The 18,922-nt window shown below is 41.6% G+C and overlaps 2 protein-coding genes across 2 annotated transcripts in view; one reads left to right on the forward strand and one right to left on the reverse strand.

The window, feature by feature from the left end:
- The first annotated feature begins 666 nt into the window (after positions 1-666).
- On the forward strand, positions 667-16,526 carry Vti1b (vesicle transport through interaction with t-SNAREs 1B). The gene is made up of 6 exons (XM_042691827.1): positions 667-912; positions 5,102-5,160; positions 7,709-7,900; positions 13,167-13,340; positions 15,065-15,126; positions 16,204-16,526. Exons 1-6 carry the CDS (start codon positions 798-800, stop codon positions 16,298-16,300), a joined length of 699 nt encoding a protein of 232 aa, XP_042547761.1. The 5' UTR covers positions 667-797; the 3' UTR covers positions 16,301-16,526.
- Positions 16,486-18,922, reverse strand: part of Arg2 (arginase 2) — a 31,738-nt gene continuing 29,301 nt past the window's right edge. The window contains exon 8 of the mRNA XM_042691826.1: positions 16,486-16,945. Coding sequence (XP_042547760.1) covers positions 16,740-16,945 — 206 coding nt within the window. The 3' untranslated portion in view covers positions 16,486-16,739. The remainder of the gene's footprint in view (positions 16,946-18,922) is intronic.

Here is an 18,922-nt window from a genome sequence, read left to right on the forward strand (position 1 = left end):
CAGATGACACCTGCTGAAGCCATCTCCAAACCAAATCATAAACCACCCAAGAGTAAACCCGCAGCTCAGATTTACCTATCTAGGCACAGGCCCCGGTATCTCGGCTTAGCCAGCTGTGAGGAATGGGCGAGGCCGCCGCAGCACGAGGCGGGCTCGGCTGCCCGGAGGGAGGGGAGAGGACGGCACACAGACCACTTACTTGACCGCCCAACTTTGCCGGACTGAAGGCGAATGCTTAGGCAGAATGCGAACCACAGAAGACCGAAGGCCAAGTGCATTGGCAGCGATGGCTTCCCGAGCCCCGCCGTACCTACCGCGCCCCGGCTGGGAGACCCTGCCTGCGTCGGGACGCCCCGCCGCACTACAATTCCCAGCGTGCATCGCGGCGGCGCCCCCTCGCGGGCGTCGGAGCTGGCGGCCGAGCTGCCCGTTCCGCCGGTCCCCGCCGGCCCTCTCGCCGCGGCGCCTTCTTCATCCCGGGATCCAGTATTTCCCAGTCCGCCGACAGCCGCTCACCTCCGTGTGGCGCGGCTGCCCCAGAAGCCGATGGGACGCCTCCCCTCCCCCGTCCGCCCCTCAGGCCTCCGCGCACGGCGCTCCCGCGGCGACGGGCTGAGCAGGGGGGGGGGGCGTTCCGGCTCCGAGGACCCCGCCGCGGCCCCGGAAGCGCCTGGGCCCGGGCGGTGGTGGCGCGGCGCCGGCGGTAATGGCTTCGGGACTGGGCGGCTGACCGCTGGGCTAGCAGTGGGCCCCGCGCCCGGCATCTCGGCGGCCGCCGCCCCAGCGCGCCCCGCACTATGGCCACTTCCGCCGCTTCCTCGGAGCACTTTGAGAAGCTGCACGAGATCTTCCGTGGCCTCCATGAAGACCTTCGAGCTGTGCCCGAGCGGCTGCTGGGGACAGCCGGGACCGGTGAGGACCGGGCGGGGCGAGCCCAGGGCCCCTCGGCGCGGTTCGGTTAGGAGGAGCTGCGTGACCACGCGCACGCGCGCACACGTCCCCCCAGGGCACGGGGTCTCCCGGAGGCCACTTGCGGTGGGCTGGGCACGCGCTCGGGGATGGACGTCAGTCCGCAGGTCATCTCTAGGTTCTTCTCCGCTCCCCCCCCCCCCGCCCCCCCGCCCCTTGGTCCCAGTGGTTTTCTTCCTATCTCCGCCCCAGCCACCTCGAAAGCAGGATTGCAGGCTCATAAATCTGTGGCAACATATTTCAATAGGATGAGGATTTGCTTGTCTTTTCCCATGCTGGGGATCGAACCCAGGGCCTCACACATACCAGGCGAGCGGGCTATCCGTAAACGACATTATTCCCCAGCTCTAGCCCAGTTTTTGTTTTATGCGTCTAAAAGCATCGCTGGAAGAGAGGTTCATAGGTTTCGCCAGATGGCTAAAAGCCCATAGCACGAAAGAATCATAACTTTTGGAGTTTGGAATGTAAGAGATTAAATGGGAGTTTGCCAAACATAGGGAAAATGGAAGGAGACCACAAAGGAATATACAAAGTTGAATAATCCCAGCTATGGAGTTTAGGGTCTGTGGGATAGTAGCAGCAGATGAGGAAAGTTAAACAGCCAGGTTGTAATCTAAATGAGACATTAAGACTTTTGGGCTTTATACAGAGAATCACAGTAAAGGATTTTAAGCAGCTGAGTTACGGATTTTTGTTTTGGAAGCACAGCGCTGATGAACAGAAAGGAAGAGGGAGGCTACAGAGAGCTTTAGGAGCCTGGCAATTGTCTGTGGGAATCTTGAGAATGAGTCTTAAATCCGAGAGGTGGTTCTGAGGCAGAAATTAAGACAACAAATATGAGAAGTGACAGAGGGCTTCAAGGTTTTCAGCATTTCAGTTGATCAGTTGGATGAATGAACTTAAGTAGATGTAAGAGAAGCATCGTTTGGATTGTGGATGAGAATGTCAAGGGTGCCTGCAGAATGGAGATGAATGATGCATTTCATTGTAGCCTGGAAAAATGTTTATTTTGCCATTAAAAATTGCTCGTAATCTTAGCTACTCAGGAGGTTGAGATCTAAGGATCATGGTTCAAAGTCAGCTCCAGCAGAAAGTCTGTGAGACTTTTATCTGTATCAAAAAACCAGAAGTGGAGCTGTCAGTGATAGACTTGAGCACGAAAGCTCAGGAACAGCACCCAGGCCCTGAGTTCATGCCCCAGGAGACAGACAGACAGACACACACTCACACACACACACACACACACACACACACACACACACACACACACACACACACACACACACACACACACACACACACACACACACACACACACACACACACACACACACACACACACACACACACACACACACACACACACACACACACACACACACACGATAACATTTATAAGCCAGGTGCTAGTAATCTTGCCTGTAATCTTAGCTACTCAGGAGGCTGAGATTTGAGAATCATGATTCAAAGCCAGTGAGGGCAAGATAGTCCATGTGACTTTTACCTTCAGTTAATCACCAAAAAGCTGGGAGTGGAGTTGTGACTCAATGGTAGAGCACTGGCCTTGAACACAAAAGGTTAGGACAATGCCCAGGTCCTGAGTTCAAGCCCTAGTAACAACCACAACAAAAATTGCATTTGTGGAGAACATGTTAATGTGAATTGAAAGGCAGAATAGTATAGCTTAAAAGCAAAAACTCTCAGTCTGGACTGCCTGGATTAAATCTATCTTGATGGCTGTATGACCTTGTAAGTCATTTTGAACAAACTGGGAAGTGGAAATAAATCATGACCTGTAACTTCACAGGGATTTTGTGAGGAGTAAATGAGATAATGTACACATTATGGGATAATGTGCCCCTAGGATACTGGGACTACAGTAAGAGCTACTAGTCGTTGTTATTAATACATGGGAAATTTGGTGTTTCATTTAAATAAACAATAATAGTAGCTTTTTCTTTTCTTTTTTTTTTTTTTTTTTTGGTCGGTCATGGGGCTTGAACTCTGGGTCTGTACTGTCCCTTAGCTCTTCAGCTCAAGGAGAGCATTCTACCATTTGAGCTACAGTGCCACTTCCCATTTTCTGGTAGTTTATTGGAGATAAGAGGCTCATGGTTTAAAGCCAGCCCTGGCAGGAAAGTCTGTGAAGAGACTCTTATCTCACAGACTTTCCTGCCCGGGCTGGCTTTGAACCGTGATCCTCAGATCTCAGCCTCTTGAGTAGCTAGGATTACAGGCATGGGCCACTGGCACCCAGCTTCTAGTAGCTCTTTTTCAATGCCTGTTTTGACTACATTTTTTTCCAGAGCACATATTCAGCACTTTACATTATGACAGTGTACTGTCTTCCTTCTATTAAAACAGTAGTTTAAGAGTAATGTGGTCCCTGAAGCAGCAGCTTCCACACTATCTGGGAACTAGTTAGAATGCTAATTCCTTTTTTTTTTTTTTTTTTTTTTGTCATGGGGCCTGAACTCTGGGCCTGGGCGCTGTCCCTCAGCTCTTTAGCTCAAGGCTAGTGCTCTACCACTTAAGTCACAGCATCACTTCCGGCTTTTTCTGCTTATGTGGTGCTGTGGAGTCAAACCCAGGGCCTCATGCATGCAAGGCAAGCACTCTATGGCAGAGACACCTTCCCAGCCCAAGAATGTTAATTCTTAAGCCCCACCTAGACTTGCTGACTCTAACTGTTTTGACAGTTTGATTTTTACAACCATGCAGGCTATTTCTGATGCTAGCTCAAGTTGGAAATCTAGATTATTAATTCAGCATTTTGTTTAATCTGTATTCTAAGCGTCTAAGACAGTGTGAGTGCAGAGCATATGCTAAGTGCTCTGTAAATATTTGTTGAGTGGGTGAATTGTTTGAAGACTATGACTTGTTGAGAAGAAAACAAATGAATATTGAAACAAAATAATTCCAGTTTTCACATTGCATTGCTTTTTTTTTTTTTTTTGGATGGTCCTGGAGCTTGAACTCAGGGACTGGGCACTATCCCTAAGCTTTTTTGCTCAAGGCTATTGCTATACTATTTTAAGCCACAGTGCCACTTCCAGTTTTCTGGTAGTTAATTGGAGATAAGAGTCTCAAGGACTGGGGCTAGGAAGGTGGCTCAGTGGTAGAGCGCTTGCCTTGCATGCCTGAGGCCCTGGGTTCGATTCCTCAGCACTACCATATAAGCAAAAAGAAAAAAGCTGGAAGTGGCCCTGTGGCTCAAGTGGTAGAGCTCTAGCCTTGAGCTGAAGAGCTGGATAGCTATTTTAGGAAGTTTTGTGGCTATGACACTAATTATCACGTGATAATTAGTAATCTACTTTATATTATATTACTATAGCATTTCTAGTCTTGGTTTTGCACCATCTGAAAAGGTTTCTTCAGAATTTCAGATGCTGAAGTCCATTCAGTTTATAGGTGAAGAAATAGATTTAGAGGGCTCTGATGCTTTTTAATTTTGTATGTTGTGGAAGCAACTGTTATCTACAAGTAGAGACTGTAGGTCTAAGAAGTGCCACACTGGGGCGCCAAAATCAAATTAACCTCATTTTTAAGATCCTAGTGAACTTGTTATTTCTAGAGATTATTTTAGTGTAGATTTATTACTTATTTTATTTATAATTTATTATTTCTAGAGATTTATTTAGTAGCTGAGATTAGTCATTCTTGGACTGGTATACAAATCCTAATTAAAGGACACCCACTTGGTTGAATATTATGGTATGCTTCCTATCACCTGGTGATATCCTATCTCAAAATACCAAAAAAAGAAGAACAAAAAGCAAATATAGAAGAAGAGATTCACTGGGAGTAGATGTGGGAACAAGAACTAGTATTGGTAAACATTCTTATTGATGTGTACTTGGGTCCTTTAAAGAAAGAGAAAAGATTGAGAATAGTTAAACTTGAAATGTTTCATAGGAAAGCTGTTGACTTGTGACCTAATATTCTTTCTTCCTAGGTAATAGGTACCAATTTTTCTCTCAGTCATTGTGAGTTCTTAGACATTTCTGAATGCCTCCTAGGGCATTACTACCCCCACCAGGACAGAAATGGGAGTGTCATGCTAAGCATAAGGAGTGGTTTTTACAAATTTGTGGAAGTTGGAATAAGTGTTTGAAATGTGCTCTTTTTCTAGAAGAGAAGAAGAAGTTAATCAGAGATTTTGATGAGAAGCAACAGGAAGCAAATGAAACGGTGAGAACAGAAAGCAAACAAGTCCTGTTTCTTCTACTTGGTATTGGCCCTTTCTATAAGTAATGTCGGAAGTGGCGCTGTGGCTCAAGCAGTAGAATGCTCGTCTTGAGCTGAAGAGCTGAGGGATAGCACCCAAGCCCAGAGTTCAAGCCCCACCACCCACCAAAAAAAAAAAGGCAAATTGGGGTAAACATTTGGGGCTGGGAAGTTGGCTCAGTGGTAGAGCGCTTGCCTTGCATGCCTGCCGCCCTGGGATTGATTCCTCAGCACCCACATAACCAAAAAGAAAAAAGCCGGAAGTGGCGCTGTGCCTCAAGTGGTAGAGTGCTAGCCTTGAGCTGAAGAGCTGAGGGACAGCGCCCAGGCCCAGAGTTCAGGCCCCACGACCGGACCCAAAAAAAAAAAAAAAGTTATAAGTAATGTCATGTCTTGATTACAGATTACCTATTCCTGTCTATTTATCTTGATTTTGACTGTTTCTTTTCTTTTTTCTTTTTTTTTTTTTGCCACTTGTGGGGCCTGAACTCTGGGCATGGGTGCTGTCCCTCAGCTCTTCAGCTCAAGTTTAGCACTTTATCACTTGAGCTACAGCACCACTTACAACTTTTTCTGCTTATGTGGTGCTGAGGAATCAACCCAGGGCCTCATGCATGCAAGGAAAGCACTTTATCACTGAGCCATCTTCCCAGCCCCTTGACTATTTCGTAATAAGTGAGATGGTTATTGAAAGGGGCTGACAAACCGAAATAAGCAACATAGTAGCTGGATTTGGTTCCTTGGATAAGATTTGTATGAATCTGATGAGTTGTCATAGTTGTTACTTAAAGCCTTGTCAGAAATCAGTTGCTGATTTCTAATTTCTGCTGATTTCAGAAATCTGGTTACTATTTATTTTGTTCTTGTTGGGACTTGAACTCAGGGCCTGGGCATTATCCCTGAGCTCTTTTTGCTCAAAGTTAGTGCTCTACAACTTTGAGCCACAGCTTTACTTCTAGTTTTCTGGTGGTTAATTGAAGATACGAATCTTGTGCACTTTCCTGCCTAGGCTGGCTTTGAACTCTGGTCCTCAGATCTCAGCCTCCTGAGTAGCTAGGATTACAGGCATGAGCCACAAGCACTCTGCTTTTTTTTTTTTTTTTTAAAATTAATGCTGGGATTAAAATTCAGTCTGTTACTTATAAGGTGGGCACTCCAGTACTTGAGCTATACTTGTAGCTCATTTGCTTTGGTTATTTTCGCGATGGGATTTCTGCCTTTGACTGGGCCAGCCTAGATGTTGATCCTTCCTATTTATGCTTCTTGTTGTAGCTGGGATAACATATACACCAATTTTTTTCTGTTCAGATGGAGTCTCACAAACTTTCTGCCTAGGTTTTGCCTTGAACTGTTATAAGTACTCCTGATCTCAGTCTCCTGAGTAACTGTGATTATAGGCATAAGCCAAAGCATGCAGCACAATCTGTGTGTTTTTGTGGGGTTTTTTTTTTTTTTGCCACTCGTAGGACCAGAACTCTGGGCCTGTGCACTGGCCCTAAGCTCTTCAGCTCAAGGCTAGTGCTCTGCCACTTGAGCCACAGTGCCACTTCTGGCTTTTTCTGCTTATGTGGTGCTCAGGAATTGAACCCAGGGCCTCATGCATGCAAGGCAAGCACTCTATCACTGAGCCACCTTCCCAGCCCCAATCTGTGGCTTTTCTTTATGGGAGAAAATTGTGCTCTGATGAAAGGAAGAGTTCTGTACTCTAGCTTCAGCAAACCCATTAAAATGACTGCTAAAAATCCAAGTCCTTAGTAATACTCTGAATAAATAATACCCACTTTTCTGGGTAAAGTGGCTCACGTCTGTAATCCTAGCTACTCAGGAGGCTGAGATCTGAGGATCAAAGCCAGCCCAGGCAGAAAAGGCTGTGAAACTCTTTATCTCCAATAAACCACCAGAAAAATAGAAGTGGCATTGTGGCTTAAGTGGTAGGGCCTTAGCCTTAAACTGAAGAGCTGAGGGACAGTGCTTAGGCCCAGAGTTCAAGCCCCATGACCAACAAAAACAAAAAAAAATAGCTACCCCTAACTTTTGTTATAATTATAAGCTGAGGGAAAAATTTCTTTTTAAGCCAAAGAACTTTCTTCTGGTTGAAGACCAACTTCCTAGTTATCCCACAGAAATTGTGACAGCTTAAGCTTATCTATATCTTTTTCTCATTCTTCATGACCAGAAGAACGGTTCAGACCACTAGACTGTGGAAACCATCTCCTTGTAATGTACAGGACACTTCCTAATACCGGTATACAGCTGGGCAAATCCTTGATACCAGTTTTGTAACCCGTCTTTCTTTTAGTTAACATATTAATAGCATTTTTTAAATCTCGCCACTACCAGTTTGTTTGATGTTTATGTATTTTCTCTGAACTTAGCGAAATTAATGATTTTACTCTGTCCACCTTAGGCAAATAAAAGTGCTATTTGGGGTAGTCTGGTTTTGAGTTCTAATTAGATACACAGGTAAAAGGGGAGAATCAAGCCACCTACTTATTATTTTCTGTCTTCCTAGCTGGCAGAGATGGAGGAAGAACTACGGTATGCACCCCTGTCTTTCCGTAACCCCATGATGTCTAAGCTACGAAACTACCGGAAGGACCTTGCCAAACTCCATCGGGAGGTGAGGACTACACCTTTGACAGCCACACCTGGGGGCCGAGGAGACATAAAGTATGGCACATATGCCTTAGAAAATGAACATATGGTAAGTGTTTCTGCAGTTTTAAAGAAAAGAATAAACAAGAATTAAACATATTATGAAGTATTGTTTGCATCCTCAGTGCATACTGAATTTTTGTGGGTTTTTCTTTACCTTTGTCCTCTTTCTTGCATCTAGTTTGCATTCTCTCCTTTGGTGCCTGGTCATTTTAATTCTGGTCTTGTATATGCTGTTTTAGATTTCATTGTATAGATAAATGAGTAGGTAGGTAGGTGGATAAGCAATAAGACAGAGTGGTTTGTGTGTTAATACCAGTATTATCTGTTCTTATCTAGACTTATTGATCTAATTTCTTCTTGAGCTTTCGTTATTTCATGTAAGTTTTAGGATCACTCATGTATGTAGACTTTCATTTTTGTTTTTGTTTTGTTTGCTGGTACTGGGGCTTGAATTTAGGGCCTAGAGCTATCAGCTTTTTTGCTCATAGCTGCCACTCACTTGAGCTATACCTCTTAGTTCAGCTTTTTTGTTGGTTAATTGGAGATAGTCTTGAGGATGCTCTGCCTGGGCTAGCTTTCATAGCAAGCCTCAAATCTCAGTCTTCTAAGAAGTAGCTAGGATTATAGGTGAGAACCACTTGCACCTGGCTTCAGTTAGACTATTTATTCTTATATCCAAGACTGGGACTCAAACTCTGTATCTGAGGCTTGCTTTTGTTCATTGGCTTGCATTCTATGACCTGAGCCATGCCTCCAACCCGAGTTAGGGGTTTTTTTTGTTTTAAGGTAAACAGAGTAAGTTTATTTGAAAGTGAAAGGAAAGCCAATGAAGAAAGCAAGCAGAAACTCTAGACAAAGAAGGTCTTGCAAAGAGGAGCCCCCATATAGATTTTTAACTCTTTTTTGAGATGGGGTCTTATTTTGTTTTCTGCCCAAGGCAACTCTTGGCCTGAAATAATCCTCCTACCTCAGCCTCTTAAGTAGCAGGTTAACTAGGTTTTTAGTTTATCAGGAGTATTAAGCCAGGCAAGGTGGCTCATGCTTGTAATCCTAGCTACTCAGGAGGCTGAGATCTGAGGGTCCATTTGAAACCAGCCTGGGCAAAAAAACCCAGAAGACTCTTATGTCCAATTAACTACCAAAAAGTCCATATGGAGGTGTGGCTCAAGCACTAGACTTGAGCAAAAAAGATCAGGAGCAGTACACAGGCCCTCACCCTACATTTAAAAAAAAAAAAAAAAAAAAAAGAAATGCGTATTGTTACAAAATTAAGCCAAACTTGCTTTACTGTAGTTTCAAGATGGCCCACAAGGAAATACAGGAGAAAAGCAGGGTGTGTCTCAGTAGTAGTTTTTCTTTTTTTTTTTTTTTGGTCCGGTCATGGGCCCTGAACTCTGGGCCTGGGCGCTGTCCCTCAGCTCTTCAGCTCAGGGCTAGCACTCTACCACTTGAGCCACAGTGCCACTTCCGACTTTTTTCTTTTTGCTTATGTGGTGCTGAGGAATTGAACCCAGGGCCTCAGGCATGCAAGGCAAGTGCTCTACCACTGAGCCACCTTCCCAGCCCCCAGTAGTAGTTTTTCTTACACCCTATCCTGTTGTAATGGAGAGTGAACCAAATTGCCAAATTGCTTTACATTCAAAATACTGATTTATAAAATGTACTAATTGAAAACCTATATTCTGAAGTTGTCTTGAGAAATTGGGTAGTTAAGGAAATAAAACTTAACTAGATTAAACTTAATGTATTGTACTTGTATCATATTCCACAAATATAGTATGAAGTAGAAATGGTCTGCTAAATAGCACAAAAGAGAAGTGGAAAGGGTCCACTTCTGAAAACTGAACATATAGAAAGGGTGGTAATAGGATTTCAAACAAATGCTATTTCATGATGCATCTTTATTATAGTTTTTAAAACACTGAGAATGATAGTAGGGTGACATTCTGATTCAAAACAATCACAATCATTTGTGAATGATGTAACTCAAATGATCCATGAAATCTCTAGTGAAGAAACTAGTGGGAAGGTAGTTCAGGGGTAGAGTGCTTGCCTTGCATGCATGAGGCCCTGGGTTCGATTCCGCAGCACCACATAAGCAGGGGGGGAAAAAGCCGGAAGTGGTGCTGTGGCTCAAGTGGTAGAGCACTAGCCTTGAGGTGAAGAGCTGAGGGACAGCGCCCAGGCCTAGAGTTCAGGCCCACGATTGGACCCCCTTCACCCCCAAAAAAGAAAAAAAAACTTAAAGAGGCAAGTAGAGCTTGTTAAAAATAAACATTGTAAAAGCAGCTTTGGTCATTTGTTACAAAAAGTAGCCATGAAAATTCCTATTTTCTAAAATTATTTGATCAGAAGTTATAAAAATGTTAGAGAAATGACTAATGTAACTAGCTGTATTTGAACCTTATTCAGTGGTTTCTTATCATCTACATGCTGTTTGTTAAGTGAAAATACTTGATGTTCTACTAGGAATATTTTTTCTTATTTTTTGGTGCTGAGGTTTGAACACAAGTGTTTGAGTTTGCTAGGTTTATTGCTGGACCAGGCCTCCAGTCCTAATTTTTGCTCCTTATTGTTGGTATAGTTTCTAATTTTCTGCTTGGACTAACCTTAGTCCACAGTCCTCTCATGCTTTGCATTCTGTAGGATCAGTGCCCAGTTAGGAATTCACTTCTTGATAATTCCTCGTTGTCATCTGTTCTCTATGCTTAGCTCCGTAAGCTAGGCCCCTGTGATGTATACTTTGAACTTGATGCTGTACCTCTGTTTTGTAAAATTGTTAATTCTGGCCTGACAAAAGCTGCTTTTGTTCTCATGCTATCTGCGCTTAGGATCATAGGTAGAGTGAAACTTTGGTGGGGATTTAGAAAATGAGGGCACCTAGAAAAGCCAGGTAGTACCTTCCCTAAGACCCAATCACCATGGTAGCTTCAAAGTTTTTTGTTATTTTGGTTTTGATGTATTTGGCACAAAGTGGTAGGATTCTTTTTGGCTCATCAAGAATATAGCCATGGGGTTAGGAAGGTGGCTCAGTGGTAGAGTGCTTGCCTTGCATGAGGCCCTGGGTTCAGTTCCTCAGCACCACATAAGCAGAAAAAACAGGAAGTGGCACTGTGGCTCAAGTGGTAGAGCTCTAGCCTTGAGCTGAAGAGCTGAGGGACAGAGCCCAGGCCCAGGGTTCAGGCCTGATGACCAACCCTCCAAAAAAAGAAAAAAAAAAAAAAATATATATATATATATATATACAGCCACCACTAGGCACCACTGGCTCATACGTGTAGTCATAGCTACTCAGGAGGCATGGTTCAAAGCCATTCCTTTGTAGGGAAGTCTGTGGGACTTTTAATCTCCATTTATAGTACTGTGGCTGTAAGTGGTAGAGTGCTAGCCTTTAGCGAAAAAGCTCAAGGACCATGCCGAGATTCTGAGTTCAAGCCCTGTGACCCACAAATAAAAAAACAATATAGCCCAATATAGCCACTTTTGGTTTTGGTGGTGGTGGTGTTTTGCAGAATATAATAGTTTCTAGCTTCTAAATAATTTATGTGCTGAAAAAGAATAGTTTGTGGTCCCTGAGTCTTCAAGACCAGTCATGTGGGAACCTTCAGAGAATTCTTTTTTTTTTGAGGGCTAGAGAGATGAGTTGATTTGTTTGTAGCACTACCAAAGTTGCAGGCTGTGTACATTATTAGGTAGCTCTCACACCTCCTAGTTTGGGCCATTTCTAGTCCAAGAGGCACATATTTATGATGAGTTTGAATTGGTCTACAGCAAAAAGGTTCCACATGTTTTTCAGTCTTTGATTTTTGCTTGTATTACAAACAGTGGCATCGCAGGACTTCTGAAAATCAAGTAGATTGGACTTCAGGTTCTGCTTTAGTATGTGACCTTTACTAGGATCTTGCACTTCATTAGCATCTTTGGTGTTTTGACCTTTTTTTTTGGTTTTTGGTTTTTTTCAGTTGTGGGGCTTAAACTCGGCCTGGGTGCTGTCTCTCAACTCTTCAGCTCAAGGCTAGTGCTCTACCACTTGAGCCACAGTGCCACTTCCGGTTTTCTAGTTTTATTTATTTAGTATTTCTATATATTTATTATTTTATTTTTATTATTATTATTATTTATTATTTCTAGGTTTATTGGAGATAAGCGTCTCATGGACTTTCTTACTCAGGCTTGCTTTGAACTGTGATCCTCAGCTCTCAGCCTCCTGAGTAGCTAGGATTACAGGTATAAGCCACCAGCGCCCGGCTTTTTTTTTTTTTTTTTTTTTTTTTTTTTATTGTAAAGCTACTATACAGAGGGTTACAGTTACATGAGTGAGGTTATGAGTACACTTCCTCTTGAACATTGTTACCCCCTCCATTGTTTTCCCCCTACCATCCCCTCCCTCCCTCCCTTCCCCGAGGTTCTTTTTTTTTTTTTTTTTTTTGATTGTGATTAAATGATTACATAATTTCAAAGTCACAAGTTCATTCTAACTTCCCTGGAGCTTTACAGGTATAAGCCACCAGCGCCCGGCTTTTTAAAAATATTTTAAAAATAAGGTTTCGTTTATGCTTTTAGTACATTTATTTTTTATTATTTTTAAACAGTTGTACCAGAGAGGTTTCAGTTGAGCAGGTCAAATTATAGGTGCAGTGCATCTTGGTCAGTGTCACCCCTTCTGTAGGTGACAGGGCTGGGATGTAGCTCAGTGGCAAAGCGCTTGCCTAGCAAGTGCAACATCCTGGGTTCAATCCCCAGTACCAAAACAGAAAAGTATCAAAAAAAAAAGTAGTAGTAGTAGTAGTGTAGTGGGGGGAGATGGGAAGGGGAAACAAAGGAGGAGGCAACAATACTTGATAAAAAATGTACTCATTACCTTGCCCATGTAATTGTAACCCCTCTCTATGGTATTTTCACAATTAAAAAGAGTGCACTTGGCACTTCATAAATCCACTGCACCTGAGTGTTCAATAGGTTTCCACCACAAGTATGTTTAATTTGCATCTGTATTAACTGAACATTTATATAGCATTTACATTGTATTATTATAGTACGTTGATGTGTAAAATAATCTAGATGTGATTTAATATATACAAGAGGATGAACATAATCTAAATAGTTCATTTTATAAAAGGGACATGAACATCTGTAGATTTAGGCATTCTTAGGGGAAGGTTTCTAGAACTATTTCCTCACAGATACAGAGGGACAACTACATTGCAAATTATTGCTTCCTGTATTCTTTTTACCTAAGGAAGTCATAAATAATATGCTGACAATAAATTTATAATGAAAAAAGTAACTTTTCCCTCCCATACTCCTGTCAGAATCGGCTACAAACTCAAAGGGCATTGCTTCTACAAGGCACTGAGAGCCTGAACAGGGCCACCCAAAGTATTGAGCGTTCTCATCGGATTGCCACAGAGACTGATCAGATTGGCTCAGAAATCATAGAAGAGCTAGGGGAGCAACGAGAGCAGTTGGAACGTACCAAGAACAGAGTAAGTCTTGGAAGATGGTGAAGGGAACAAGAATGGGAAAAGGGGTTTTAGACTATACTTGGATACCATTCTGAGGCAAAATACTACTGAAGTTTTAAATTCAGGGAATAAGTAGCCTGTTTTTTAAATTATTCCACCTTTCTCAATTTTTTTTACCTTGTTTAGCTAAGAGAAGATCTTTCTTAGAAGTAATTTTATCCATGCAATTTACACATTGTTTGAAGGTATGGCATTTGTTTTTGTTTTTTTTTGTTTTGTTTTTCCCTGGTCATGGGGCTTGAACTCTGGGCCCTGGGTGCTGTCTCTGAGCTCTTCAGTTCAAGGCAAGTACTCTTCCACTTTGAGCCATAGCACCCACCACTTCCAGTTGTCTGGTGGTTTATTGGAGATAAGAGTCTCACAGACTTTCCTGCCCAGGCTGGTTTTGAATCACAATTCTCAGATCTCAGCCTCCTCAGTAGTTAGGATTATAGGCGTGAGCCACTGGTGCCCAGCTTGTTCTTGTTATCTTAAAGACTGAAGGAACTTGTTTGTCACATTTATAAGATTGCAGCTACGCCATCTTTATTAATTGGCAAGAGAATCTGTCATATTATAATTAGTCTTATAAAAATGTCAGCTTCTGATAAGAGCCTATCATTTAGAGTGATACTTCCCATCAAGAAATAGTATCACACATAGTTTAAAAATTTATAAATTATAACTCAAACCTAGACTAACCTTTTATTGTTACCAAAGTAGGATCATTGTGGGAAGAAAATTAAAACAGGTCAAATGATGATTGTATTGGGGCCTCCTATCTACTGCTACTCTAAGAAGCTCAAAAAATAACCCATCTCGATGAGTTAATCTAGATAAGGACTTTTAAAAAATAGCAGTATGCAATATTTTTAATAGACTAAGGCAAACCCAAACTGAAAAATAACTGGCTGAGATTTGGACAGGAAAATATTAGCTCAATATGGTTGAGATTTTCTTGTACATCTTAATAACTACTAGTCCCAATTTTACGATTAATAAACGATTTCTGTCTCTTTTTAGTGAAAATTCACAGTAAATTGCTATATTCAGGGCAAGCTGTAGAGAATGCAGCTTGTATGGGTTTTGAGTTTTGAACATACTAGGTGGATTTGTTGAATTTAAACCCTCACAAAAGAGCTGAGAGATCAACTTCCCAGGACATGAAGGAATAAGAACAGATGGCAAGGAGCAGCATTGAAATACCCTCTGATTACCCGTAGAATCACTGATCAAAAGAAAAAGATCCTTTCACAATTTGATGCCTCAAAGGGTTAAAGAGAAAAGTAGCCAAGATCCCAAAAGTGGTAACATACCCACTTACAGAAACAAATGAACTCAAGAGGCTCTCCTGGAATTTGGCTGATGAAATTCAAATCTTAAGTTACATCATAGTCACTGGCCTGGTACATGAGAAGCTGTACTATTTTGAGTAACCAAGGTAATAGATTAGCCTAGTCCCAGTCTACCACTGCCACACCAGCCTGGGAGATAGTGATTCCCAACCTCCTCAGTCCGTACCACAAAGCATCTTGTCCCTTCCAGGTTCTTTGATTTGTGCTCAACAGCCATTATGTAAATTGGTTTGAATTGTTAGCATTTTCCGCACACCACCTAATGCCCACTGTTAATTTAGGGATGTTTAAATTCTATACATTACAGAGTTTTGAAAGAATTGAGAATAATTTGCTATTTTCTTTTCTCAGTTGGTAAACACAAATGAAAATTTGAGTAAGAGTCGAAAGATTCTCCGTTCAATGTCCAGAAAGTAAGTTTTTAAAAGTCAAAAATTTCAATTGAAATTTTTAATTTTTAACTCAGTATCTTTAAACTGAAAAGCTTAAAATAATGATTTACAAAGATCCTAATAACTCTCTATGTGCTGATACCACATAGTCCCTCTATACTTAATATGACCTCCCAGCATAGCAGAGGAAATAGAATATGGTTTTATATAGATAATTTTAATGAAGGAATTTATCCTGGGATATGTATGTACTGCTGTGATTTAGAACAGTGAAAAAGTTGTCTACTCAAAGGACTTATAATCTCATCTTACATCACTTGTATACTTATAGAATACATGTAGGAATAGACCTTCATATTCTTTGAAACATATCTGTAAAACCTTAATTAGAAAAGTTTTTCACTGCTATTACTTAGTGCTTACCCTTCATGGGAATCAGACCTTTTCCTGGTAATCCTTGTCTTGTTAGTAAATACACTTTAATAACAAGTTAAATGCTAACAACAAAATCATTGAGATTGAGGATGAAATTGGGGCTAGTGAGTAGTGTACATATTTTTCCCTATTGTGGAATAGGGAAAGATCTGGAGCAAAAAATGAGAACCAGAGAATGGATTCTTTGTTTCTATGTGTATGCAAACAAAAGAATAACGGAATAGAAGGGAAAAATAGGGAAGAGGTTTACAAAAAATTGAAAAACATAACCCATAAGACAGTTCTTCATCCTATCCTGTAAGAGAACCCATCCATGAGCTTGATTTTGACTTGACACTGAAGGGCCTGCTTCAATTGTTCTCCCAGTCTACACTAACTAGTATGTTTCTATATCACCAGATGATCATGAATTTGAAAGTGCAGATTTCAAAGAGAACGAGGTTGTGTGCTTTGCTATTTATTGTCCTGGTTTTCCAAACTTCTTTGAGGGAGTCAGTGCTACTAAGTTAGGGCTAAAGAACTTACTGCTAAGTAGCTGTGTAACAAAACTCAGTCTGCTTCACAGTACCAGCCTTAATCCTAGGTAAAATACTAAGCATTAGGACAGCAAGAAATGAGGTTGTTCAGACTACTGACTACTACATACTATGTTTCACTTTGTAGAGTAACAACCAACAAGCTGCTGCTTTCCATTGTCATCTTGTTGGAGATAGCCATCCTGGGAGGCCTGGTTTATTACAAATTCTTTCGCAAGCATTGAACTTCTGTTGGGGAGTGTTTGTGGACCAGAACCTTGACCCTGTGAATGAATGGTGTCAGGGATATGGAAATAAGTATGTTGCTGCTTTGGGCTAATCATTCAAGGATGTACTGTGTTGCCAGACTGGGATGAGGGAGGGCGACAAAACCACGTAAATGTGAAGGAACAACAAGACCACTATGATATACCAAGGTAATAAATGCTGTTTATGTCTTCTTCAAATTTACATAGTATAACATTAATGCCTTGTGAACTTCAAAAAACCAAATACATTTACAGAAATATTATTGGTCACCAAAGTGGAGAGGTGAAATTTTACAATTGTGAGAATGCACAGGGTTCTCATTAAGGCAGTATTGACCAAGACAGCTGTTTAGTATGTCCCCTTAACTCGCACCTCTGGAATGCCCATTGTGAAATGTGTCAGTGCACAGTGGTTCTAAATTCTCACACATTCTTTATTTTCTGATTCATCTGGTGAACTGGGAGTAGGAAGTTGGTCATAGACAATGTGCCCTCCTTCCCTTGTCTGACCAAAACTTGAAGCAATTACATCCACTGCCAGGCTAGCTGTAGCTTTTGCCTCTTCCTCTGAAGCAGCTAGCCAAGGATTGACTTCAACCAGATCCAGTGCCGACAGCAATCCTGGAAGAACAAGATATAATGAAACCTCCGAAATGTCCTCTTAGCTGCTACTTTCAGCTTTCCCAACTGGTAAAACCCAGTCTGTTTGCAATGTGAAACTGTCAGAAGGCCTTTTGTACCTCATCCTCTTGTGGCAATGAAGCTAAGTAAAACACTGCATGTTAGAGTAGGACTGGAAGAAAATTTTAATATAATAAAACATCTCTCCCTGCCCATCTAACATAACAGGCCTTCCTATCAAGCTTTTTGATGCTGTATCTGTGGTTCCCTTTAACTCCCACAAGCTGGGGATTAAACCAAGAGCTTTCAGGTGTTAAGCACATACTGTTCCACTGAACTACATCTCCAGCCCTGTTGATATCTCTTAAATCACCATGCCACATGCCTCGAATAGTAGTAGCCCTGAATAGTTGTCAGTACTGGAAACTTTGTGTTTTTTTTTTGTTTTTTTTTTTGGGGTCCCGTCGTGGGGCCTGAACTCTGGGCTTGGGCACTGTCCCTCAGCTCTTCAGCTCAAGGCTAGCACTCTACCACTTGAGCCACAGCGCCACTTCCGGCTTTTTGCTTATGTGGTGCTGAGAATTGAACCCAGGGCCTCAGGCATGCAAGGCAAGCGCTCTACCACTGAGCCAACTTCCCAGCCCCAGAAACTTTGTTTTGAGATGGGTCTTGGTAGGGATCTTGATAGTTAGTTAGCCTAAGCTACCTCAAACTCCGTTCTCCCACCTTAGCCTCTGAGTGGTGGGCTCACAGGTCTGCACCACATATTCAGCCCAAACTTTCTTGCCCTTTGATGTCAAGTTCTGAGTGCAGATGCCTCATGTAACACATTTCTCATGTCTTACAGAAGGCTAAGCATCTTGGCACTTGGTCATCAGAAAATTCCACCATATATATATACATATATACATGTGTATATATGTATATGTGTATATGCACACAAATAAATACAAAAATATACCCAATGTATATACGTATATGTACGTACATATACACATGTATACACATAAATAAAGATATGAATATGTCTATATATATCTTTATTTTTATTTATTTGTGGTGGTATTGGGAGTTTGAACTCAGGGCCTTGTGTTTAGTTTTCTTACTCATTTGGCACTCTACCATTTAAGCCATATTTCCAACCCTGCTCTTTATTAGTTATTTTAGAGATGGATTGTCATGGACTTTTTACCTTGCTTGGCTTCAACTCACAATCCTCTAGAGTTTAGCCTCTTGAGTAGCTATGATTACAAAGGTATGAACCACTAGCATCCAACTTGTGGTGTTTACATTTATTTGGACTCTAGTTACCTTCTGAAAAACTAGTATTCAAGAATATAAGTATCTGAGAATATTTAGGGTGGATATTAGATTACATCCACAATATGCTCAAAACATTATATGTGTTTTATATTCTTAGCAATGCATAGCTGACTACACCATGCAAAACTTTAGTGACCAGGGATGTTACCTTAGTATTTCCATCATTTCCGGAACATTGACCTATATCTCTGGTGAATTGTGTCTTTAGTTCCCACTGGATAAATATGTCCTTTTAGCAGTCCCAAAATTAGAAATAAGGTTTATATACATAAGATACATGTAATATTATACATGTCATACATGTAATATATATGTTTAAGATTATATATACATATATGTTTCCAGACTACTGCCAACCTACAAGTTAGTGTAAGCAAACTGTACTGATGGATCTAGTTGACAGTGTCATGATAATCAACTTGAATACTCAAATTTGGATGTGGTACTACATATCTGTAATTCCATCTGCCCAGGAAGTAGAGGAAAGAGGATTGTGGTTTGAGACTAGCCCAAGCAAAGTTAACAAGAGACCCTGTCTCAGAATATAAACTAAACTGCTAATGACATAGCCCTGGAGATGTTTAGTCCCCAGCAGATTAACAATTGTAGCAAAGGAAGGAAAAGCTAAGAAATGAACAAACACTGCCATTTCTA

The sequence above is a fragment of the Dipodomys spectabilis genome, unplaced genomic scaffold (assembly GCF_019054845.1).
Source record: "Dipodomys spectabilis isolate Male_0828 unplaced genomic scaffold, ASM1905484v1 ptg000146l, whole genome shotgun sequence".
In the NCBI taxonomy this organism is placed as follows: Eukaryota; Metazoa; Chordata; class Mammalia; order Rodentia; family Heteromyidae; genus Dipodomys; species Dipodomys spectabilis.